The 26906-nt window shown below is 34.8% G+C and overlaps 1 protein-coding gene across 2 annotated transcripts in view; it reads left to right on the forward strand.

The window, feature by feature from the left end:
- Positions 1-22677, forward strand: part of LOC148943923 (inactive pancreatic lipase-related protein 1-like) — a 144706-nt gene extending 122029 nt beyond the window's left edge. For both annotated transcript variants that reach the window (XM_089101913.1, XM_089101914.1), the window contains exons 6-7: positions 5416-5596; positions 22493-22677. In XM_089101913.1, coding sequence (XP_088958039.1) covers positions 5416-5596; positions 22493-22550 — 239 coding nt within the window. In that variant the 3' untranslated portion in view covers positions 22551-22677. The remainder of the gene's footprint in view (positions 1-5415; positions 5597-22492) is intronic.
- Positions 22678-26906: the final 4229 nt, after the last annotated feature.

The raw sequence follows: 26906 nt of genomic DNA on the forward strand, positions 1-26906 counted from the left end.
CCGACTATTAAAAGGGCACTAGCCCTCTCAATTTCCAATTGAATGAGTCCCTTTTGAAGTTTTTACGATAGCTCTATCTATAAAAAACCTCATATGCCCCTAGGGCATAACTTAAAACCTTTTCCCTGGGGGCTCTGGGGGGTTTGTCATCGTTAAATACATAATTTCCAGGACTTTGAACTACGTTGAACAAAATGGCTATCTCTAAACTTTGATTGAATCTGTTTGGGGAAATAGTGAGCGTGAGAGGAGGGTCAATTACTCTCTACTCACCTCTGACTATTAAAAAGGGCAATTTCAATGTCAAAGCAAATGAGCCCTTTTTGAAATTTCTACAGCAACTTTCTATATAAACCTTATATGCCCCCAGGGCATAACTGACAACCCTTGCATTGAGGGCTCTGAGGGGGTTATCATCTTAAAAGACCTAATTTCCAGAACTTTTGACTACGTTACACAAAATGGCAAATTGAATTTCCAATTGAATGAGTCCATTTTGATGTTTTTACAACATCACTTTCTATAAAAACCTTACATGCTCCAAGGGAATAACCTAAAATCTTTGCCCTGAGGGTTGTGGGGGGGGAGGAGGGGTTGTCATCCTTAAAGACTTGATTTCTAAAACTTCAAGTACGTTGAATAAAATGGTATCTAAAAATTACGATTGGATGTGTTTGGGGAAAAGGTGGGCGTTAGAGGGGGGTTAGTTGCCCTCAAATCACTTTCGACTATTAAAAATTGAATTTCCAATCGAAAGAGCCCTTTTTCCAGTTTCTATTACAAAGATTTAAATAGAAAATTATATGCCCCCAGGGCATATCTTATAACCCTTGCCCTGAAGACAGTGGGGGGAGTGTCCCACTCAAATGTATAATTTCCTGAACTTTAAACTGCGTGGAACAAGATGGATACCTCAAAACTTTGATTGGATGTGTTTGGGGAAATGGTGGGCGTGAAACGGGTGTTAGATACCTTTCAATCACTTTCGACTATTAAAAAGGGCACTAGCCATTTCAATTTCCAATCGAATGAGCCCTTTTTGAAGTTTCTACGACAACGCGTTCTATAAAAACCTTATATGTCCCCAGGGTATAACTTACAACCCTTGCCCTAAGGGCTCAGGGGGAGTGTCCTCCTCAAAACATAATTTCTATCTGGAAGTCAACTACGTTGAACAAAATGGCTATGTAAAAATTTTGATTGGATGTGTTTGGGGAAAAGGTGGGCGTGACAGGGGGGTTAGTTGCCCTCAAATCACTTTCGACTATTAAAAAGGGCACTAGATCCTTGAATTTCCAATCGAATGAGCCCTTTTTCAAGTCTTTTTTCAAAGATTTCAATACAAACCTTATATGCCCCCGAGGGCATAACTTAAAGCCCTTGCCCTAAAGACTGTGGGGGAAGTGTCCTGCTCAAAGGTATAATTTCCTGAATTTTAAACGGTGTGGAACAAAATGACTATCTCAAAATTTTTATCGGATGTGTCTGAGGAAATGGTGGATGGGGGGTTACTTGCCTTCCAATCATTTTCGACTATTAGAAAGGGCACTAGACATTTCAATTTTCATTTGAATGATCCCTTTTTGAAGTTTCTACGACAACGCGTTGTATAAAAACCTTATATGCCCCCAGGACACACCTTACAACCCTTGCCCTAAAGGTTGTGGGGGGGGGGGGGGGTTGTCATCCTCAAAGACCTAATTTCCAGAACTTAAAACTACGTTGAATAAAATCAACGTAGTTCTCAAAATTCTGATTGGATGTGTTTGGGGAAAAGGTGGGTGTGGAGGGGGGGGGGGGTTAGTTGCCCTCCAATCACTTTCGGCTATTAAAAGAGGCACTAGCCCTTTGAATTTCCAATTGAATGAGCCTTTATTGAAGTTTCTACGACAACGCCTACTATAAAAACCTTATATGCCCCCAGGTCATAACTTACAACCCTTACCCTGAAGGCTGTGGAGGAGTGTCCTTCGCAAAAACATAATTTCTATCTGGAAATCAACTACGCTGAACAAAATGGCTATCTCAAAATTTTGATTGGATGTGTTTCGGGAAATGGCGGGGCGTGGAAGGAATGTTAGTTGCCTTCCACTCACTTTCGACTATTAAAAAGCGCACAAGCCACTCCAACAAGAGTGGATCCAGTTTTTTTATTCGGGGAGGGTTTCACTAATTTTCGACTCGGTTTTCGACTAATTTTACTAATTTTTTCTGAGGTTTTACTAATTTTCGACTAATTTTCGACTCGGAATTTTTTTTTTTTGGGGGGGGGGGGTTCTAACCGGGTAGCCCCCCCCCCCCTGGATACAGCCTTGCACTCCTATTTCCAATTGACTGAGCCCTTTTCGAAGTTTCTACGACAACTTCTTCGATACGAAGTGTCCTGCTCTAAAGAAAAAAAAAACAATAAATAATACATTGTGCCAACATCGTTCTTATATGCCCCCAGGACATAAAACCCTTGCCCTGAGGGTTGTAGGGGAGTGTCCTCCTCAAAACTATATTTTCTATCTGGAAATCAACTACGCTGAACAAAATGGCTATCTCAAAATTTTGATTAGATGTGTTTGAGGGAATGATGGGCGGGGGGGAATAATTTCCTTCCAATCACTTTCGACTATTAAAAAAGGTACTAGCCACTCCAATTTCTAATCGAATGAGCCCTTTTCGAAGTTTCTACGACAACTCCTTTGATACGAAGTGCCCTGGTATCGAAAAAAAAGCAAAAAAATAAATAATACATTGTCCCAACATCGTTCTTTACTTAGGCAGCGCTAATGCGCTGCCTATGATACGGAGGCTTCTACCGAACAGTTCTATCAAACAGCTCTATCAAACATCTCATAATGTATTTGGTCAGATTCATACGATGTTCTCAATTGAAAATTTTGATTTCCACTACGGAGAATTACAGAAAAAAAAAAACAAAGCGAATGTTTCGATAAGACAACCGCGTCTCTTCTATAGCTCAAACAAAAAAAAATAAAGGAAAATGCCAAAACAAAATATCAAAGGAAAACCAAACGCGGAGAGTCAATGTAAAAAAAAAACAACAATAAAAACCAATGAAAACCCAAAATTAAAAAATAAATTAAGTTCATGCGATATCGAAAAGGATATCAGATTTTACAGTACTCATTGAAAAAAAAAACAAATGCTTCAATCAAACATTTAAAAAAAATCGAAATTTTGTCGCAATGTTTGAATAGTTAGCAAGGTGAAAATATACAACCCACTTTTTGAAAAATTCAGAAAACTCATTTCAAATTTTGCCATTTTTATTATTATAAATGACTATAATTATAATTTGTTATTTATAATAGCAAATATAATTTGTAATTTGATTATGATTTGAATATAATTATAATTACAATTTGAATTTGGATTTTCTATCAAACAGTACGAACTGTAAGTAAGGAGCGCCTGGCTCAATAGTAACCATTTCTATAAAAAACGGAATTTTTATACCAATACACATATCAAAATAATTGGCCTATGATGCTGATTTTAAACATATAAATGTCATCAAGTTTAGTCTTACCAATTAAAGGTCACGAGTCTGAGAATATTTGCCTAATTTTTGAAAAAACGAGGAAACACCTCATAAAAGTATTAGATTTTAATGAAAATCACTGATACGCCCTCTTGACACCCATCCCACATATAGTGTATATAATTTTAATTTTGTTCGACATTGCCTCAACAATTCCTGAAAGTTTTACCTTAATACCCAAGGGCGGATCCAGGATTTTTTTCGGGGGGGGGGGGTACTAATTTTTGACTCATTTTTCGACTACTTTTACTGATTTTTACCTAGGTTTTACTAATCTTCGACTTATTTTCGACTCGGTAAAAAAATTCGGGGGGGGGTCAAACCAGGTAGCCCCTCCACTCCTGGATATGGCCTTGTTAATACCCTATACATTGTTGGAGACCCAGGATCAAAATGTCCATTTTCCCAATAACAAGCCTTATGTATCAACAACGAACAACTTACATAACTTAAAGCCCTTGCCCCAGGGACTTGGGTGGGCTCTATCATGGTCCTCCTCAAAAACATAAGGCTCTATCAGTGTCCTCCTCAAAAACATAATTTCTATCTGGAAGTCAACTGCGTTGAACAAAATGGCTATGTAAAAATTTTGATTGGATGTATTTGGGGAAAAGGTGGACGTGACAGGGGGGGTTAGTTGCCCTTAAATCACTTTCAACTATTAAAAAGGGCACTAGATCCTTGAATTTCCAATCGAATGAGCCAATCAATCGAGGTGTAGCAATGCCGATAAGCTGGCTTTTTGATAAAACTTCGATCAGATGCTTTTGGTGGCAGGGTCTCTATAAAGGGTATGGTAAGGGGTTGGTGCCCTCCAACAGCTTCTCAACATCCCCCTCAACATGCACTGAAAGTTTCAACTTATTAACTTCAACCATTCTTAATATACTGCAGACACGCCTTTTTTTAAGTGGATGCACATTGTGCCTTTTAATTTAGTTCAAAACACCTCTCAACATTTTTTGCAGTTTCAGCTTACTATATTTAGCTTTTTTGGACAGGCTCAGATTCAAATATTCACTCTTTCCCTAATGATAAATCCTGTATGTAAACAATGGACAAAATGTATAACTTATAATCTTTGCCCTGGAACTGAGTGGGGCATAGAATCCACGGAGGCATATTATCAGACCTTTGAATAATTTGCACAAAACGAGTTCACAAAATTCTGATGTTTTGAGAGGAGGAGGCATCTACAAAGGCACGGGGGATGATTCCCCTTTGACCACTCTTGAACATTTTCCTCAAAATACCCTGAAAGTTTCAACTCAATACGTTGAGCTGCTGCTTAGCTATTGCTGATTTGCCCTTTTGACAACCAGCTTACACATAGTGTGTTTTGATTTTGATCGATATCCCTCTCAACAATCCTTTAAACTTTCAACTTAATACCCTATGTCTTTTTAGAGTCCGAGGATCAAAAACGCCTGTATTTCCCCCTAAAAAACCTTAAATGTTTACAATGGCCAATATGTATGCCCTATAGCCCTTGCCCCAGGGCCTTTAGGGGGTTACTTTAACCCTGTCGCATGTATATTAGACATTTGGGTTGTTCTGAACAAAATGGCCATCACAAAATTTTGATTGGATGCTAATAGAGGAAAATCAGCAGGCTGGTTGCCTTTTGTTCAAGTAAGAATATTAAAAAGAGCACTAGAAATTTTAATTTCTAATCGAATGAGGCCCCTCCAAAGTTTATGCGGCCACATTCTCCATTCGAAGAGACTCTGAAAAAAAAATAAGGAGAATACTTTGAAGCGTTGCCGTAAAGCACTGCCGTAAAGCAACGTTGCCGTTGCCTGAAGCACCGCCAGAGCGTTGCCTCTAATAGAGATGACTAAGCATAATGTTATATGTTGCAGCTGCGTGTAGTCACATGAGAGCCTGGAGGTATTTCTTAGAGTCTGTGGCAAGTGCAAACCGCTTTCTGGCAGTTCCGTGCCCTGATAATCCAACATTTAAGTCTGGCCTGTGTGGTGATTGTGACAGGACCAAAAGTAATTGCAGTGTTGCCGTACCAATGGGGTTCTGGACTCCACCCACGTGAGTAGTTTTTTTTTATTTTGTGTTAAAAATGATAATGAAGATAAGTCAACATTCAAGGATTCGGTTTTTGTTAAGAACGAAAATAAAAGAAAAACAAAAAAAATATAAATTTTTCTCTGAACTCCTCCTTGGACCAAAAAATTCAACCAAGTTAAAAACAAAAATGATTTCTGCCCCTTGGATCGATATTAGGTCTATTGATACCTGAAAACCATTATTATATTATGGTGTTTATAAAGCAGCACCACATTTTCAACCTGTGTTGCCATTTTGAACCATTGAAATAAATAAAATTATTACGTAGATTTGACAACTTTTTTTTGTCCGTAAGAATTTGACAACTTTATTTGCCCGTAAAAATTTGAGCATTGACAATCTATTTTCTTACTTACTATTTATTTACTTAAGTTCCATCCATCCTCATAGAACGTTTAGGGGCCACTCCTTTCAATTTTGTTTCACCAGTGCTCTATATGCTGTTCTGTCAGGTGCAGTTCTGGATAGTTGGGTAATACGCTGCTGATAAAAGTTGTTAATCCACCTCTTACGAGGTCGTTCGCGTGGTTGCCGCTCCTCAACAGTCCCTTCGAGTTAGATCTTTAGTAGTCGAATAGGGTCCATTTTCTTGACGTTGCCAAATCAGCGTAGTTACTGTCTTCTAACTTTGTTTGGGATGATGTCTTGTGACTTAAGTAATTTCATCTCTTCCTCTTCCTTTGTGACACGGTTAATGTACGGCACTTAATCTCCGCTATCCGATCTCATTGCGAGCATGGGAAAGGTGCGCTCGTTTTCGACTTTTATTGTCCATGTTTCACGCCAATACAGAGCAGGCTGTTAAATAGGTGATTTTGTACATAGTTTGAAAGGTAGATGGACTTCTGTAAATTTGAGAGTCTTCTGAAAATAGAGCTGGCAAAAGCTAGTCAGATTGTCAAATAGGTGAGTTTTTACATGGTTTGAAAGGTGGATGGACTTCAATAAATTTGAGACTCTTCTGGAACTAGAGCTGACAAGGTCTAGGCGGGTTTAATGTCCACAGGATGGCAATTTATTAATAGACTGCCAAGGTAATAAAACAACGATCTACTGTTACCACTTACTCACCATCGATAATTATAAAGGGGGATTTTATAGTAATCTGGTATGCTGCAACCATATCTTTTGTTTTGTTTGCGTTAATCTGCATCCCAAACAGTTTCGTTGCTTGAGAGATACTGTCTGCCTGTCTTTATTTATTTTCTCCCCTTACTCAGAAGACATCAGGGAAAGAATTACATTCAGGAATAGGTTTAACGAATGTGGGGATAGGATGCATCCATGTAGGACTCTAGAAGTTGTTGGGAATTCAGCAGAGAGCCCATTGGTAGTTAGAATTTGGCTTTTGAACTGATCGTGCATGTCCTCGGCAATTCTGACGATTTCATCTGGGACTCCGTAATGTTTTAGAATATGCTACAGATCTTTCCTCCAGATGAGGTCAAAAGCCTGTTAAAAATCAACAAATAGTTGATAGAGCTCTCTATTAAACTCAATGTATCGCTCCATCAGATGGTCCACAGTAAATATATTACTGTGGACGATAGTTGATCCTCCTGGTCAAAACCCAGCTTGAACCTCGTCAATAACATGATTAGTGTTTGCTTGTACTCAATGAAGGGGGATATTAGTCAGTATTCTGGTTTGGTAGCTTGTCAGGCCTCTTTGGTGTTGGATCATATTGGAGTGGCGGGGTGTCATGTTTTGTGTTTCTGAAGTAGCTTGAAACGTCACTATTTGTTGGTTTAATTTCTCCATAAAATATTCCTTCCCTCGGTTGAGCTTTATTGACATAGTTCCCCTGTTTGTCCAAGATTATGGACTTGTAGGATCTATTCTGGTGGATAATTCTCTGACTCTTTTGAAGAATTCATGGCTGTTGCCTTTCTTAAACTGGGTTTCTTTGTTTTAAATTTGGTACCGTTTGTTACCGAAAACTGCACATATAGGAATTCTTCATTAAAAATTCAAATTTCAATTCCAATTTCCAGTTGTTTAAGTTTCCACTTTACCAATTCAAGCAATCAGGTTTCATTTTCACTGTCCTTGGTGCTTTGGTTTTAAGGAGAACAAAACACTTGCGGTCCCAGCCCTAAAGAAGATCTGAGGAAATGCATCTGGCTGCTAGCTCGAGTGAATGCTAGTTTAATATGATAAGCCTGCGAAGAATGTGTAATTCTTTTTTACCCCGAATGTCTTCTTCCTTGAACTGCTTTCTTGTTTTATTATTAATTTTAAACGCAGGCTGATCTGACCTTTATTTTACGAATTATATTTGAATTTTATTTTACAGCTTCAAGAGTTGTGACCTCGTTACAACCAATAGTACGCAGTTTCGAGTAAGGAGCAACTCGTGCTAATAGTAACCAAAACTCTAAAAAAAGAATTTTGATAACAAAATTTGCATCAAAGGAGTTGGCTTTTTATTGGGACTTTAAATGGTTAAAATCTATTGAGATTAGAGTTACCCATCAGAAGTTATGAGCCTGGGAAAAAGGGGGAAATACTTCAAAAGAAAAAAGTAATCAGAAATGAAAAAATAAATTTGACATATCAAAAAACATTAGTATTAAGGCTTTGAGATTAAATTTGTTAAGCTAATCTGATTTTTGTTGTTTAGTTTTCGCAACTTAGCTATATTCTTCAAGTGCCAATGTAACCTTGTTATTAAATTTAAAAAAAAAAGTTTTTCAACTGGAAGTAAGGAGCAACACCAAAGCTTAGAATGACCAGAAATTACTATGTGTGTGAGGAGGGTTGCCCCCTTCTCCATGCCTCGCTCCTTATGCTAAGATTTGGCTTTTTGTTTCAATTACTTAAGAAAGACTCCTGAAACACAATTTAAGAAGGACTGCAATTAAAATCAAGTAATTGCTGGCATCAAGCCATGGTTAATTGTAGAAAAAGCTAAGACAGATAGTCCGGGTGAGGTTAGAGTTAGGTCTATCATCCATCTGTCCATACATCATTCCTATGGCAGAACAAAGGTAGAGAGTCACAGAACTAAGAATAATAAGAATGATAATTTAATAATTTAATAGATAATAAAGAATAATTTAATTTGAACAATAAACCTTTTTAAAAGTTCTAAGAAAACTTTAGCGTAAAGACCGACATATTGAGGAGGGGGCAATCCCCCTCGTACACGTAATAGTTTCTGTTCGTTTTAAATTTTAGAGTTGCTGCTTAATTTTAGTTGAAAAGCCTTGTTTTTTATTTGAACATGCCTATTGGAGCAAACCAGAAAGAAACTGTAAACCTGGCAATGAAAACCTATTCTAGTAAGATCCGGGCTGCGTATGCCTCCCTGGCTTCAAACGTGTCGTATATGAGTAGATCTCCCCCGTCTCAGTTATATAATAGTCTAACAGTTACTCACTTGCTTACCCTTGCTCCTGTTTGGTCTTTTTTTAATTGTGTTAAGAAATAGCAAGTTCATCGCCTTTATTTTAAATTTGAAAAGTATTTAATAGAACTTTCAACTTGGACAATTAACTCTTTTCTGCAAAGAAAGTATCAGATGGGGTAAACCCATCTGGGATTATTGAGGTGCGTGTTTGTGATTTCTCTACTGAATGCCAGAAGTCTTCACATCTTTGGTCATTTCTGTTTATCCATTGCTTGTAGTTGTGTGTATTTTTATTTCTGTTGTTTCTTTTTTGTTTTTCTTGATTTTTACTCTGTCTTCTTCTGGGCTCTGTCCAGATTTTTGTGATGGATTATAAATAACATGATTGATTGATTGATTGAATTTCTGATCGTTTTTAAATAATTCCGGTAAACTCAGTTTCCCCGCCATGGAAAATTCCCTTCAACCATGATATGTTTCACAATGGAAATATCCTCTCAGGTAACCCCTCAACCCGCCATTAAACAAACTAACAAAAATACAACAAAAAAACACGCATCCGTGATCCTGCTTTTGGCAAAAATACGGAATTCCGCAATTTTGTATTTAGGAGCTTGAAAAATCTACGATAGGGTTCTCTAAATGCTGAATCTGAGGTTGTGATCTTCATAAAGATTACCTTATGTTTTGAGGGGTTTTTCCTCCTTTTTCAAAATTGGGTAAATTTTCTCAGGCTCATAAATTTTGATGGGTAACATTAAACTAGATGAATTTTATACATTTTGAATAAACATTCAAGACTCTCTTTCTTAAAGTTTTGGTTACTATCGGACCGCATCCTCCTTACTTACAGTTCGTAACCACGAACTGCTTGAAATTTTTAAAGGTGGTAAAGTTTTCTGTATTTCTTCAAAAAGGATACTCTTCTTAAATGTCATAAAAGTATTGTGAACTTTCCTGTTAATCGTGTGGCCCTGGAGTTGTGAGATTTATTATGATGGTATTCTTATAATGGGTTGTTACACCTTTTTTAGACCTCAATTTATAAAATCTCATTTTGCACAGATGACATACATAAAATATCACTATTGTCATAGCGTTTATCAGTAAAATTTTAAACTGAACTAACTTTAAACTGAAACATGCTATTTGAATGTTTATTCCATTTGTGCGTAAATTTATACATTAATATTAGTTAACATATGGATGAAAATGTTATTTTCTTCATTCAATTGTTTTAATTTTAGTTGAACTTTAGGATGTTCACCGCATCTTAATTCAAATCATTTACGCTTCATAGATCTAACCGGTAATTGGTGAATAAAAAAAACTTGACCGTCAGGTTGAATTCATCGAGCATATCGATTTTATTAGGCAAACACATCATAAATGTTTATGAAAAGCTAAAATGCGAATACCTTTATCATACCGCATCATACCGTTAAATTAGATTATGTGTCAAATATATACATATATATATGCATATATATATATATATATATATATATATATATATATATATATATATATATATATATATATATATATATATATATATATATATATATATATATATATATATATATATATATATATATATATATATATATATATATATATATATATATATATAAAAAAAAAAGAGAGAGAGAGAGAGAGAGATAGAAAAAAAAAAATATATATATATATATATATATATATATATATATATATATATATATATATATATATATATATATATATATATATATATATATATATATATATATATATATATATATATATATATATATATATATATATATATATATATATATATATATATACCCGTTAATAGTCAAGTAATCTTAATGAAAATCACACCATCATATTCAGCATATCAGAGACCCCTATTGTAGAAGTTTCGAGCTCCCATGTGCAAAAATGTGGAATTTTTTATTTTTTTACAGAAGAAGGATCATGGATGCGTGTTTATTTCTTTTTTTGTTTGTTTTCCCAGGGGTGATCGCATCAAATGAATAGTCCTAGGCAATTGGGCAAGGACTCATTCTAAAGGAACCTAAAAGTTCTAGTGCCCTTATTAAGTGACCAAAAAGATTGGAGGGCAACTAGCCCCTGTTCCAACCCTCCTTTTTCCCTCAAAGTCGACCGATTAAAATTTTGAGATAGTCATTTTGTTCAACACGGTTGAAAAGCCCAGTAACGATGCCTCTAGGGATAACAAGACTCCCCGCAGTCCATGGGGAAAGGTCTGTAACTCATGAATTTTCCCATTTTTAACGTATAGCATTTGTTATTGGGAAATTGTTGGGAAAACCCCGGAAAACATAATACCGACTATTTTTTTTGGGGGGGGGGAATTTTCCAGGGGTGAACTCTCCAGGGAGTATTTTACATTCTGGGGATTAGCCAGAAGTCCTATGTGAAATTATTTTTACTTGTCTTACTTTCCCATTGCCGACTCAATTTTACATATGGAGATGTTAAGGTGAATTATCCGGGGGAAAATTTTTACCGGGTTGGAATTGTCTAGAGGACCTTGCAGTAGGGGGGGGGGGTTCAAGAGATAAATTCTCCACGTGGGAGTTTTTCCACGGTATAAGTTTCCCAGAGACAACTTTCTGCGGGAACAACTTTCTACTAGGGGGGGGGGGCTATTCACAGGAAAACTTTTTGACAGAGGAGGGCATTTCCGGAAAGATTCTAAAAACAATCAAAAATTAAATAATTTTTAAAATGAAAGTGAGCTAAGAAAATTTTGACCTGGAATCGTCCGCAAGAAACTTTCCGGGTGGAATTTTCAGCTAGAATGGAATTGTCTGGGGAGAATTTCTCTGGCAAGGGACGGGATATTTTATGTGGAAACAACTTTCCATAGAGGTGTTTTCCGTGGAGGGGAAGCCGGATTTCCTGGGATCATTTCAAAGCGATCAGAAATTAAATAAAAAACAATTTTATTTCAACTGAAAGTAAGGAGAAATATCAAAACTTAAAACTAACAGAAATTATTACTTGTATGAAAAAGGCTACCCCTCTTCATGACCCCGCTATTTTACGCTAGAATTTTACTTTGTGCCTGAATGCTTTAAGAATAACCAGTTCATTGTCAGAGTTCAGTTCATTGTCAGAGTTCAACGAATGAAGAGCTAAACAAGTTTTCAATTGAATCGGATATAGTCCTTGCTGAAATTTGAACTTGTGTAAGGAACTAAGCACATATTACAAACGTGAGTACTTCGGGGTGGAAGATTGGAACATTTAGTTGTTGAAGTTGGTTACCTGAATTTCCCCCCCCCCTCGTGACTATCGGTCGTAAAACGTAGAAACACAAACTGTTCAAGTTGATTCTTGTTTCGTTTCGAGGACACCCCTTATGGCCACCAATGGTTGTATAAACCACCAAAGATTAGAAAAACCAATGTAGACATCTAGACTTTTGCTAAGGTATCCATTCGGTGCGTAACAAAGCTGTAACACATTCACACAACTGGAATTACCACTTTAGTGAGGTTTACACGAAGACACATATATATGAAAATGAGGCTTTTGAAGAGGAGTGCTTATTCCCTGATATTTCCAGGGGTATGAGCAAAACCGACTTGTCTCTACCAACTAAAATTAAAGCAAAATCCGGTCTAGTACCATCAACTCCGGCTTCTGCAGCAGCATCAACTTTAAAGGAAATAATAAATGAAACTCAAGAGGGACTAATGAATAGTAAGTTAAATTTAATTTATGGCATTTCTCGTGTCGTATCAGACACAATGAGAGATCACCGTGCTTCTGAAATTATCAGCGAACATATTGTGAACGAAGTTTATAATTCTATTTCCCTTGAATATAATGCTAAATTTGAAAAAAATTAATCAACCCTTCAAAGACTTTATAATGCTGTGAACTTGCTTGAAAATAAAATTTCTAAAATGGAGAACAGGGTTGACCAACTTGAGTAGGATACCTTACTTGACACCCTAATTTTCTACGGTGTGGAACAAAACCCCAATGTGGAATTGATAGATAATCTGAATAAAGTGATAATATAAATAACGTGTTTGCAAGATTTCAATAAAACTGACCTGTTAAAGGCTAATTAATATCGTGAGCATGATACACAAACTTAGAATGTCAATATTTCCCTCGTCTTAGTAAAAGGTTAAAACTAGGATATTGCTGGAAAACTGATTGCAGGAAAAAGTAATTTGGTTAATTCGGTTGTATGTGTGTCTGAAAACATTACTAAACAGCGTCGCGATCTATTTAAATGCGGCTCGTAGTACCTTTGGCCCAAGAAGTGTTTGGTCTGATCATGGACAAGTTCTAGCCAAAGTTTCGGATGAAACTCGAGTACGTAAAATAAACTATTTGCATGAATGCATTCTGGTTAGCATCACTTGTTAGTATTTTTCTTAATTTGTAAATGCCTTCCACCGGTCATTGATTTTCGTTTTTTTACTTTATTTTTATTTATTTTTTCATTTTTGTTTTTCTTTCCAAGCTAATGGTTCATTCCAATAATACCTGATGTCCGACTTGTTATTTTTGTTCTTCTAATCTATTGACAGGTTTTTCTTTTGTAGTGGATTTAAGTAAGGTTTTACTTTTTGGTTCATCTGGTGGCTTAAATGGTAAAATCAGCTTTTTTAAATACTTTAAGCCGCGAGAGTCGCCTTTAAGAGCTTGAAAATAATCCTCTCAGTATAATTAGTACCGGCAATAATTCTGTGAGTCAGGCTAATCAAAATATGATTAAAATTAACCCTATTTGTAATGGTTAATATGTTTCGGATTTGGGGGAGAGGAGGTTACCAAAGGAAGTTTGTATCAGACAGTACTTCAGCTTAACATTAAGGGTCTCTCATCGTCAATAGATAATTTGGGACAAATTATTTCGGATGGACAGCCTGACGTTGTGGGTTATGTGAGACGTTTTTGGATTCTGGCAATGAAATGCTATTGGATATCCATGGTTACAAAATGGAACGTATAAACCGCTGCAAGATGGCTAAAGGAGGTCTTGTCATGTATATATCTTGCAATTTGCGTTATTGCTTTTGTGATGACTTATCAAGGAATTTTGAAGATACTTATTTCGAGTCACAATTTATAGAAATTAGATCTAATGGTATTGATCTAATCATAGGCAATATTTATCGTTCTCCTAGTGCGGATGTTCCCTATTTTCTTCGGAATCTTGAGGAAATACTTGACATAATACTGAAACGTCCGTGTCAGTTAATCATAATGGGTGACTTTAATATAAATTCGATGGATTCAAAGTGTTCGGCTTCAGTTGATTTTTATTCAACCATGCTTGCCGCAGGAACTCTACCATATACATCTATCCTAACGCGTGCAACTGATGTTACAGGTTCTTTGATTGAAAGTATCTTCTCTACGCTTAGTTTGAAGGAAAACTCGGTTTTAGTTAGTGATATCTCCGATCATTTTCCAATATATTCTCAATTCAGCTTTAAACAGGGAAGAGTGACCGGGCCTCAGATATTTGATTCCTATACTATTAGGTTTGGCGAGAAAGGGTTATCTCTTCTTAGGTCTAAATTAGCGGAAAATTCGTGGAGCTTGCTTGATAATGATAAGCATTTCTCTGGTTTATTTGAGTCCTTTCATGGAACCATAAAAGAGGCTATTCTTAGCATTTGTAAAGTACCACTTTCTAACCATAGGTCTAAAAGGATTGTTCCCCTAAACCCATGGATGACATCCGGACTTCTCAAAAGCTGGCGAAGGAAAATTAGTCTCTAGGGAGCTTATAAATGCGCTACACTTTCAGCAAGTGCTATTCGTCTTTGTCAATTCAAGATCTACCGGGATATATATAATTCCTTGTGTAGGAAAGCCAAATCTCTCTATTATCTAAATAATTTTGGTGCGTGTGGCAATGATATTCGTAAACCTTGGAAGGTAATCAATTCTGTACTTAAACCCAGTTCTCAGTCTAGCTCTTTACCTGTGAGTCTGGTCATTGGTGATAAAGCTGTGGAGGGTGAGCTTAATGTCCAAGAAGCATTCACTTCATTCTTTGCTAATACTGGTAAGAATATTACTTCTACAGTTACTTTGTCTCGGCCTAAGCTGGACTTAAGATGTTACCTCGGCCCTTCTTGTGTTAAGTCTATGTTTCTAGAGTCAATAACAGTAAGTGAAATTACTAAAATTGTTAATGGCTTGAAAAACTCGTCCTCATCTGGGCCAGACTCTATCCCTACTAAGGTAGTTAAATCTATTCTTCCTTCAATAGTTTTGCCTCTAACAAAACTTGTTTGTCTTTCTTTTGAATGTGGAGTTTTTCTGGATGCTCTCAAGCGTGCTCGGATTATCGTTCTGTATAAGGGTGGACCAAGAAATGATCCGGCAGACTATCGACCTATTTCAATTTTATCTGTATTCAGTAAAATATTTGAAAAGGCTATGCTTTCTCGTCTCCTTACTTTCCTAAAATCTAAAAAAATTTCGTAATGATTTTAAATTTGGTTTCTGAACGCAGCACTCCACTGAACATGCCTCCATGGTCCTTTTGAATTTTATTCATTCTGCGTTAGATTTGGGATTGATTCCATCTGCTGTATTCCTGGATATTCGTAAGGCTTTCGATTCCTTAACCCATGAAATTCTTCTATCGAAGATGTCTCATTTTGGAATAAGGGGAAATGTATTTCCTTGGTTCCAGTTTTGTTTGAAGTATAGGATAATTTCTGCTGAACAAGCTTTCTTGTCACCCTCACATGTGAACTACGACGTCCCCTAGGGATTAGTCGAAGCGCATATCCTATTTTTTATTTTAAGAAATGATCTCTCGTATATAGTAAAAAAGCAGACACTTATTAATTGCTGCGGACTTTGCCATTTTAAGCCTTCCCTTCCCCATTATGGCAACTATAGTTCACCTTCAAGTAATGTCTTTGTATGTTTTGCTGATGACAGTACACTTAACACTTCAGGAAACTGCAAATACGAGCTTCAATTAAATTTAGAAAATTTGTTTGAGAGGTGATTTTGTGGCTTGATGATAATTATCTTATCCTAAATTTTTGAAGTCCAGTGTTTTTATTTTTTCGCGTGTTTCTCAGGTTTATCTCCTGTTTTCAGAAATTCAACAGGCAAATGGAATAATTCATAGATCTAAATACCGACATGCTCGTTTTTCTGGCATTCTTGTTGATGATAACCTATCTTTAAAACGTCATATTGATTTTATTGAAATGAAAATTTGCATGAGCCCCGGTATTTTAAGGAAACTTAGACATACTTTTCCTGGATCAATTTTGAAAATCCCTTTCACTGCTTGATCCAATCTTACGTTTCTTACTGTCCAATTGTGTGGATGTGAACTTTTCCTTCACTGTTAAAACCACTTTCTAAGGTTTACAATAAAGCTAGACACCTCATTCAGGAAACTAATCGTTCATTAGTTATACCATTGCATGATCTTGAGTCACTATACATTTTTTCATGTGCATGCTTTACATTTTCTCAGCTTCATGGTGACCCCCCCCCCCAGCCCCTAAGTTTTCCGCTATCTTGTACCTCTGATCATAATAATTATAATCTTCGCAATATGACAAATCATGTTCAAGTTCCATTTACTCCTTGCATAAGGTCAGATTTTAATCCTTTAACGGCGTGTCATATTGTTTGGAATAAGTTGCCTGAATCGGCTCGAAGGTGCCACTCATTTGGTTCGTTTAAAAAACTGTTAAAAATTCTTTGGCTTCGTAGAAGTTATTTTTATCTGTTTTGTTTTTTATTATTATAGTATTTTTATTATTATTTTTTTAGTCTATTTAATCTACTTAATTAAATTAGTTTATTTATTCCCTTTTTTCGTATAGTTTTATTTTATCTATATTTTCTTTTCTTCTCCTTTTGCTCTTCTGCCTGTGAGTAAGTGATCATTTTAAATTTAGTTTTGTTTTTGACCTTTGAGTAAGTAACTCATTTGTCTTCCCCCTTCTTTACAAGCCAATGAGCCTTTGGGGGAATATTAACATGCATCATTGTATCTGTGTTTAATGAAGAATAAATCTTATCTTATCTTAACTCCCGAAATACAAGGGCCGTTAAAGTAGAGTAATAAAGCTTTAAAAAAAATCTTCAACGTAAAGAGTGAGGTCTTGAGGAGGGATATCCTTTTTCATATGCGTAATAATTTTTGTTCGTTTTTAGTTTTGATATTGCCCCTTACTTTCATTTGAAAAATTGTTTTTTTTTTTACTTCACAAAAAAAGACCACTTCGCCCATGTCTTTTTACCACCATATAGAAGTGCAAGGAACAAGAGAGACTTCTTTCATCCTACCATTTCTTTACCTCTTAATCTCGTAAAATATTTCCTATCATCTTTTCAACCTCAATATCCATTCCTAATCAATTACTCCACAATTCCCCCACTCCAGAATATTCCTTATCAGGTACAACCATGAATCTGAAGACCCATTTCCAAAAGCTTCTAAATAAGTTGATTTCAGTTGGGGAAGCGGAAAGTGGGCCACAATTTCAAAACTGGTTAAAGAAGCATCTCCTTGCGGGCAGTTGGTGATGGTGGGACTGGATTGTGAGAGAGGACAATTTAAGTTTTTTTTGTTAATATTTATTTTAATTTATTGTTCTGTAATTTTTATCAACATTTCTTTTTTTTCTTTATTTGTGTTTATTTCAGTGATGATTTTGTTAGTTGTATAATTTAGTAATTGTGTACTGGTTGCGTTTTTCAAGCATATTTGTGCTTTGTTTATACCGGTATGAATTATTGTACTTAATAAAAGATGTTGAATCCTGAAAAAATAGCTGCACTCTTGGTATCTTCGCATTACGTTCCTAGAGCCAAATCACATTGATTAGCTCACAACTTATTAGTGGAAAAATTCTTAAATCTCCTCTTGTTTCTAAACTATTAGTGTTTCTGTTTATACCTCGCCATTCGTGTAATATCCTAGCTGTGCTCTTTCCTATTTATCATTTTTCTGGCATCCCTGAAACTTCCAATGTATAATGCATCACGGATGCTACATTATTCCTAGAAACCTCCCTATATGCTAATTTCTCTTATATCCCTTACCTGATTCCTTACAGCTAAATTCCAACACCTCCTACCGATCTTCTCACTATGTTCTGGAAATAAAAAAAAAAGATTAGTCTTTACCTTAAACCCCACTCTTAAATATTTTTGTGCCTCTGCAACTTGGATCTCCTGGAATGAATCCATCAGTCTCACTTAATTGACCCTCCTTCTCAAACACAAAGACGCCTCTCTTACTAACATTCGATTCAACTTTCTGTCTTGGGGGATACGATATCTTAAAATTATTTTTTGAGCCTCGGCGTTGCCTGACTGTCTCAAAGACAAAGGGTTAGCGATTCTCCAAGGAGATTAGCCACAATCAGAAGTAAAATTGAGAATGTGTTTTTTAAGTACACAAGTTATTTGAAAAGACAGTGAAATATTACGCTCCCTCTCCCAGCAAGCTTTTCAATCATAGTGGGTAGCACCACAGGGAACTTCCAAAGCTTTCAAATTTATCAAATGATATTTTCTTTTAGTTGATTTTTAGCGTTTTCTGTTCTTAGGTTACTGCCATATCCTGAACTTTAATAAGAAAATTTTAATTTTTATTCAGTAAAACAAAATTCACGCTTTCAATAATATATGCTAAATTAAAACTGGATATCTCTATCTCTGCTCAAATTCGTCGTTCGTCACCCCATCTTAGCTGAAATCAATACTTTGCTGTAGAACAATATTTGTTGCTACTTGAAAATATGATGGGGCTTCTGATGTCCTTTCCAAAGAACCTTCTCTTGATATTTTAGGACTATTGGTTTGGCACAATCAATCTAAAAATGCAAAACTCCATATTCTTGTAAATGGGGGCTTGAGAGATCATTCATTGAGTTTTTCGCCCTCACAAGAGCATTTTCCACCTTTCCCGAAAATAGAGACAGTTTTCTCAAAATTCCAACTTTTGTGTCTACTTTTGTGTCTAACTGTGCCTCTGCTTTTCTCTCTACTTTTAAACTCCTCGTTTCTGCTGAAGAAAACCACTCTCTCTCCATCTGTAGTGACTTCTGCTATTCCCCAGCCTGTGATCCATAATGACCTCTTTAATGTTGACATTGAACCGTTCTCAGTGGTATAAATTCAGACCGCATAGGAGAAATAGAAAAACAGCAAAGTTTGTAGCATCTACGGAATCCCAGTGAAGCTGCTCAAGAATGATGTCGGAACTATGCTACTATGGCTCCAAATCCTGTCCACTGCAATATGGGACTCAGAGATTTTCCCAAAACACTGGAGTACAGAAGTGATCCTACCACTGTGGCAGAGAAAAAGTTCCAAGAAGGAGTCCTCTAACTTTAGAGGGAAAACACTTCTCAGCACCAGGCAATCTCTTTTCTATAGGGGTGTCGCAACGATGTTTTACACGCCTCCGAGGAAAGCGCAAAGTAGAGCGGGCTCGTCTTGTGGCTGATCGATCAATGGCAGAACATATACTCACCATAGGGCAAATCATATAGTTCCTGGTAATCGAGTGAAAGTAAGCGAATCGGCTCAATAGTAACCGAAACTTTAAAAAAAACTGAAATTTTAAAATCAATAGATAAATCAAAAGAATTGGTTATTTATGCTGATTCCAAATATTTAAGATTCATTAAGTTTAGTGTTGCCCATCAAAAGCTACGAGCCTGAGAAAAATTTCCTGATTTTCAAAAGAGGCGGGAAAAGAACTCCATAAATTCAGGGAATCTTAATGAAAATTGCACCATCAGATTCAGCGCATCAGAGAACTCCACTGTAGAGAACCCCACTGTTGCTGAAAGGAGATTCCTTATTGAATATCCTTTCAGCAACAGGCTTCCCGTCAAAACATGTCCATCTACACAGAGTCTTGCACCGAGAGACTGGGAGTTGTGTGCAAATAGATGGTAGACGCAGCACGTTCTTTCTAACATGAACGGTAGTCAGGCGAGGTTGTTTAGTTGCTCTTAAGCTATTCAATGGTATTATTGACCATGTTATGAAACATACACGACCCAGAAGCTGAGCTTCGCCAATTATGATTTTGCTGATGACATAGCACTGGTCACCCACTCCAAGTCAGAGCTACTCACGGCCCTGAACACGCTTCAAGAAGAAGCTGCCAGGATCGGAATATCCATGAATTAGAAGAAGACAAAAGCTATAGTAGTGCAGCCAAAATTTGACACTGACAAATCAAATTAATCGATCGCCAGAAACCAAATCAAAGTGGTTAGCCATTTCACTAACCATGGTTTTATTATATCTTCGGACGCAGCATCAATAACAAAGTTACTACTCCCTCGACCAAGGCCTCTGCCGTCTTCGGTATGCTGAGCCATGTTTAGAAGAAGCTAATGATCAAATGAGCTACCAAAATGAAGATCCTTAGTGCCTCAGTCTGTTCGATCCGGCTGTAGGCGGCTGAGACATGGCCTGTAATTTCAGCTGTCTATCGGTGTCTCGATATTCTACAATCTAAGTGTCTCTGGAGAATTTAAGGAATCCGATGGACAGACTTTTTCAGCAATGACCGTCTGCTAGGTATGACCTCCCAGTCGCTCTTTTCCCACCAGGCTGCTAAGCGGACACTTTACTGGTTGATTCATCTTCTGCAGAGGCCTTCAGATACTCTGGCTCTGATTCTATATGACTTTTACCCAATCAGCAGTGGCTGTAAATATCAAAGAGGAAGTCCCAAGCTCCGGTAGAATAATAGTCTCAGGAAATCCCTGGACCAGGCATGAATTCCGCTTTCGAGGCCCTTGCTGCTGACCCCTCCACGTGGAAAAGGCTGGCGACACTCTTAATGCCACCCCAATATGAGGACTAAGTAAGTAAATTTTGTGGTTAGATTTAAACTTAACGAATTTTACAAATTGGAAAACCGATTAACCTCATAAAGAACCGATTCTTTTAATTTTTATATTGTTATCAAAACTCCCTTTTAAGAGTTTTGAATACTGTCAGATATAGGGTTGCTTCATGGTTGCAGTTCTTAACCACGAACTGTCAAATATATAAATATATATATATATATATATATATATATATATATATATATATATATATATATATATATATATATATATATATATATATATATATATATATATATATATATATATATATATATATATATATATATATATATATATATATATATATATATAAAAAAAAAAAAAAATATATATATATATATATATATATATATATATATATATATATATATATATATATATATATATATATATATATATATACAAAGAACAAATGTACGAAGAACAAAAGGGAAAACTTTTTTTAAGACAGTGGAGATAATTTGAATGAATATTTCGGCCCTATGTCCAAGGGCCTTCCTCAGCAAGACAAAAATATATATATATAAAAAAGACTCACAACAACATGCGACCAATAAAACCAAAAAAGTGGAAATTTTTTCAAAACAGTCCTAGCATCATTACTTCAGCGAAGTTCAACCAGGTCTCAGGTTGAACTTCGCTGAATAATGATGCTAGGACTGTTTTGAAAAATTTCCACTTTTTGGTTTTGTTGGTCGCATGTTGTTGTGAGTCTTTTTCTTTTATATATTTTTGTCTTGCTGAGAACGACCCTTGGACATAGAGCCGAAATATTCATTCAAATTATCTCCACTGTCTTACAAAAGTTTTCCCTTTTGTTCTTCGTACTTTTGTTGTTTGTGATGGAAAGGCAGTGTGGTCTTCGTCGCATATATATATATATATATATATATATATATATATATATATATATATATATATATATATATATATATATATATATATATATATATATATATATATATATATATATATATATATATATATATATATATATATATATATATATATATATACATAACACAATACCTCCTTTCCAACCTCAATAAAACAAAAGTTCGTGGCGAAATTCGTGTCCCCTCCTGGAAAATCCTTTTTCAAAAATCCTGAATTTTCCAGGCTCATGTCTTTTGTTGAGTCACTTTAGACTTGATGACGTATTTTACTAAGCCAGGAACTCTATTTCTTTGGTATGCTAGATCTGTGACATTTAAAATATCTGACGCACATCTGTGCCGTGTGTGACAAATTTTCATAAGCCTATCACACTATTCCTTTGGTGTATGCGAGGAAGTGAAACAATAGCTCCGCCTTCTTGAATTCTGTGACGTATATCTGTGACGTTTTTAACGTATTTTTATAATCTAATCACAACATACGTTTGACGTTGACCAGAATGAAAAATCACAGCTTCAACTTTTCAAACCCTGACTTTGGCCTTTATATCTTAAGACAATAAAAAAACGAAAAATTCAAGGTCCACTGGACTGGCTTTTCTGTGTGAAATTTTAAATAAATGAAAAGAACGAAAATTTTTGAGGCATGCAATTTTTTACAAGTAAAATTTTTTATAATTTATTATTCATAATATTATTTATTTATTTCTTATAGAGCCCGAGGAAATTATTACCTATCCACAAAATGGAGGAAGCCATATTCCTATACTTGAACCTAAGAAGTACAAAAGTTACCAAGGCCATCCTGTTACTGAAACCTGAAACATTTCTACTGGGGATTTTGATCAGCCGACTAGTCATAAGGCTTGACTAACTTTTTAAAGTCAAACAAATAAACGTCTAATATTTTTATTTATTCTTCCATTCTTTTGATTAGTCTGTTTTTATTTTATTTTTTTTGTTATCTTTTTTTATTTAGGCTCTTTTTGGTTAGAAGTAGCTTACCAAACCAATAAATTACATAAGGTTTGTAACCTCTTATTTTACTGCTTGCAACTGCTGCAACATCTTTTTGTGACTACTTTCTGGGAATGTTGAGGAGGAAGTAACTTCAATGTTGAAAAACAAACTTTGATGTTTGGATACTTTGATGAAACTTTGGTGTTGAGAAGAAAATGGTATTGAAATGGGGATTGTTGAGGACCTGAAACTTGGGGATTGTTGAAGACCTGAACTGGGGATTATTAAAGACCTGTTAAAGACCTGAAAAAAGGAAAGGAAAAGAAAAGGTAGCAAAAGGGAAAAGAAAACAAACATGATCGTTTATTTAATTTTTAGTCGTTTTGAGCAATAGTAATTTCCGGTCGTTTTGAATTTGAATTATCATAAGATATTTTTCTGCTGGTCTTAAGTTTAATATGGCTCTTAAATTTTCTTTGACAAATTTCTGTTTCGGAAAGTTTGTTAATGAATTTCTATTCGTTTTTGATTGCCAAAGTTTTGGTTAATACAATGAATATTTCTTAGGTTTTTCATCTCCTGGCTCAAGAATTAGAATATCTAATTCTAATTAAATTGTTCTAATTAGTGGGTTTGTTTATTTCAACACCCCCTCAACATTCCCTGAAAGTTTCAACTAAATTTCGTCAGCCGTTCCTGGGATATTTCAGATACGTCCTTCTGACAACCAAGATGCACATAGTAGCTTTTGATTGAATATTCTGACCCTTAAACATTGAAGATATATTCTGTTGATAACCTGGATATACATAGTGATCTTTGATTTAGTTTTAAAACCCCCTATGCATTCCTTGAAGCTTCAAGCACTGTTGAACATACCCTGAAAGTTTCAACTTAATGTCCTACGCTGTTCCTAAGATATTGCTGATGCACCCTTTTGACAATCAGCACGCACACAATGTCTTTTGATTTTATTCGACATCCCCTATATATATATATATATATATATATATATATATATATATATATATATATATATATATATATATATATATATATATATATATATATATATATATATATATATATATATATATATATATATATATATATATATATATATATATATATATATATATATATATATATATATATATATATATATATATATATATATATATATATATATATATATATATATATATATATATATATATATATATATATATATATATATATATATATATATATATATATATATATATATATATATATATATATATATATATATATATATATATATATATATATATATATATATATATATATATATATGAGTATATATATATATATATATATATATATGTATATATATATATATATATATATATATATATATATATATATATATATATATATATATATATATATATATATATATATATATATATATATATATATATATATATATATATGTATATATATATATATATATATATATATATATATATATATATATATATATATATATATATATATATATATATATATATATATATATATATATATATATATATATATATATATATATATATATATATATATATATATATATATATATATATATATATATATATATATATATATATATATATATATATGCCCTAGGATTGGGCAAGGATTGTAAATTATACAATTTACTCTTTTTAATTGCAGGACTTGTCGTTAGGAGAAGGGGGAATGACTCTGATTGTGTTGAAAAGGTTATGTGTGTCAAGACGAAACTTCGGGGAATGTCAAGGGGCAAATCATGGCAAATTGTTTTGGGAGGGAAGTTGAAAAAGAAACGGAGATCAGCCAGCCCCTCATTCCTCAGATGCTCCTCTTTATACTGATGGAAATATTAAAAAGCCAATTTATGCAAAATAGTCACAAGGTCTAATAGCCCTCCCAACTGTGAGAACTCGCAACTGTGACTGCGACTCCTTGCAGCTGATGCTACATATACTTATGATTACTTTCAAGGAATGTTGAGGGGGATGTTGAACATTGTACCTTTAATGTTAAAAAAATATCACTTTGATGTTTTAATGCTTTGATGAAACTTTGGTATTAAGAAAAAATTGGTATTGAAATTGGGATTGTTGAATACCTGAAACTTTGGCAATCGAAAACGAACAGAAATTCATTAAAAAAGATAACTTTCCGAAAAGAAGTTTTTCAAAAAGAGGAAAGAGAAACAAAAGGGGAGGAAAAGAGAAGGAAAACAAATGTGATCTTTTATTTTAATTTTTAATCGTTTTGACCAATAATAATTTCTGGTCGTTTTGAGTTTGAATTATTATAGGAATTCTTTTCTGCTGATCTTAAGTTGAATAAGGCTCTTAACTTTTCTTTGGAAAATTTCAATTTTGGAAAGTCTTTGAATGAATTTCTGTTGCACTTGCGGCCGCAATAGTAGTAGTAGTAGGGGACGTGAAAGTTTCAAGTTAATACCCTTACCCGTTCCTTAGATATTGCAGATATACCTTTTTGATAACTTGGATGTAGATAGCATCTTTTTATTTACTTGAACATGCCCTTCAACATTCCCCAATATTTCACCTCAATAACCATAATCTTTTTTAATGCATTCAGGATCAAACATTTCCCCCTTTCCCAATGATCAATCCTGGATGCCGCGGGGGTTATGGGGGCATGGCATATGCGAAGGATCAGAGAGTAGGGAAAAACTAAAAACTAAGGTCTTGCAAAAAGTAAGGGTCGAGCAACTTAAAGCAACTTTGACCAAACTTCAATTAGAAATCGTAGGAAGAGGGAGGCTTACCAAAAAAGCAGTTCTTTCGAGCAGTGTTATTTTCAAGCATTTATCTACCCTTTTTCCATAAATTTTTTTCTATGTTTTCTATTTTTTCCTGTTGATTGCATAATTTAAAAAAGTCGAGAACTCTACCTTGAACTATCAGGTCACAGAAGCAGTAATGGTGTTCAGTGACAAATGTCTTACAAAAGATGCTCTAGTCTATACAAAAATAAATAGTTACAATTGTACATCAGCCCTTTTGGACAAGGGTTTGTTGATGATTGTGCATGTAATGAAGATTTCTATGAAGCCCCCAAAGTGCGTTTTTATGTCGGAATTTTTTAGCTCTCTCCATTAGCCTTAAAATTAATATAGAAAAATGTTTTATTTGGGGTTAGAGGGGAATCGGGATGGGAATAGATTCTGAGCCTCCTGGTTTGTCGAAGGGGAGATAATTGAAGGAATACTGGATTTCACTAGATTGGTAAGTATGTAGTGTAATAGGAATAGGATGACGCAATTGTTTCACAATTGCAACTTGTTTCGCAATTGCGAATAACACAGTTTCGAACCATTTCTCATTGATTGACGCATACACACTAACCCGCTAATGCATGAAGAAGTGGGAGGAGCTTTTGTTCGCACCGAGAATGAAGAGCCGGAAATTATCTGTGGTAAACTTACTGCTAATTATATATACAGTGCCCTGAACTCTCTAAGTCTCTAAGACTTCATTTATTTTGCTTACACCTTCGTCTAGGATGCTTCAGCATTATAATCAACATTATCTAAGTCCAGTAGAGTCTTCCTGTTGCATTTCCTGTGCGCCTTAAGAAAAAGTACATCACAATTGTCCATATAAAGGGGGATATAACAAAACCCTGTCTAACTACTGATTTAATACGAAACCATCTGATTTCCTTTCTTAACCTGATCTAATATCCTACCTTAACCACAGCAGTGTTATTCTTATACATACTATTTATCATCTCACTATATTTGTCTGTTATATCATACAAGGATAAGACCTTCGCCAAAGCTCTTCTACGAACAGAATCGAGTGTTTGCTCATAATCTATACAACTGAAGATTAAAAGTTTTTGATGATTCAGGCACTTCTCAGTTATTAATCCAAGAGCGAAAATTTGGTCGACACTTCTTCTTGCTTTCCTGAAACCACACTGTTCTTCTCTCAGAACTTTATCTATGGCATCTCTAAGTCTAAAAAGTATCATCATACTATTGTAATTTGCTACGTACGGAATAAGAATTAAAGAATTGATTGTATAAAGCATTAAATAGATTTGAAGCAAAGAAAATATTCCGCCTTCTATCAAACCATGCAGGATTAGGATATTACAAGACA

This window comes from Artemia sp. Qi Xiang Cuo, chromosome 15, assembly GCF_049724085.1.
Source record: "Artemia sp. Qi Xiang Cuo chromosome 15, ASM4972408v1, whole genome shotgun sequence".
Taxonomy (NCBI): domain Eukaryota; kingdom Metazoa; phylum Arthropoda; class Branchiopoda; order Anostraca; family Artemiidae; genus Artemia; species Artemia sp. Qi Xiang Cuo.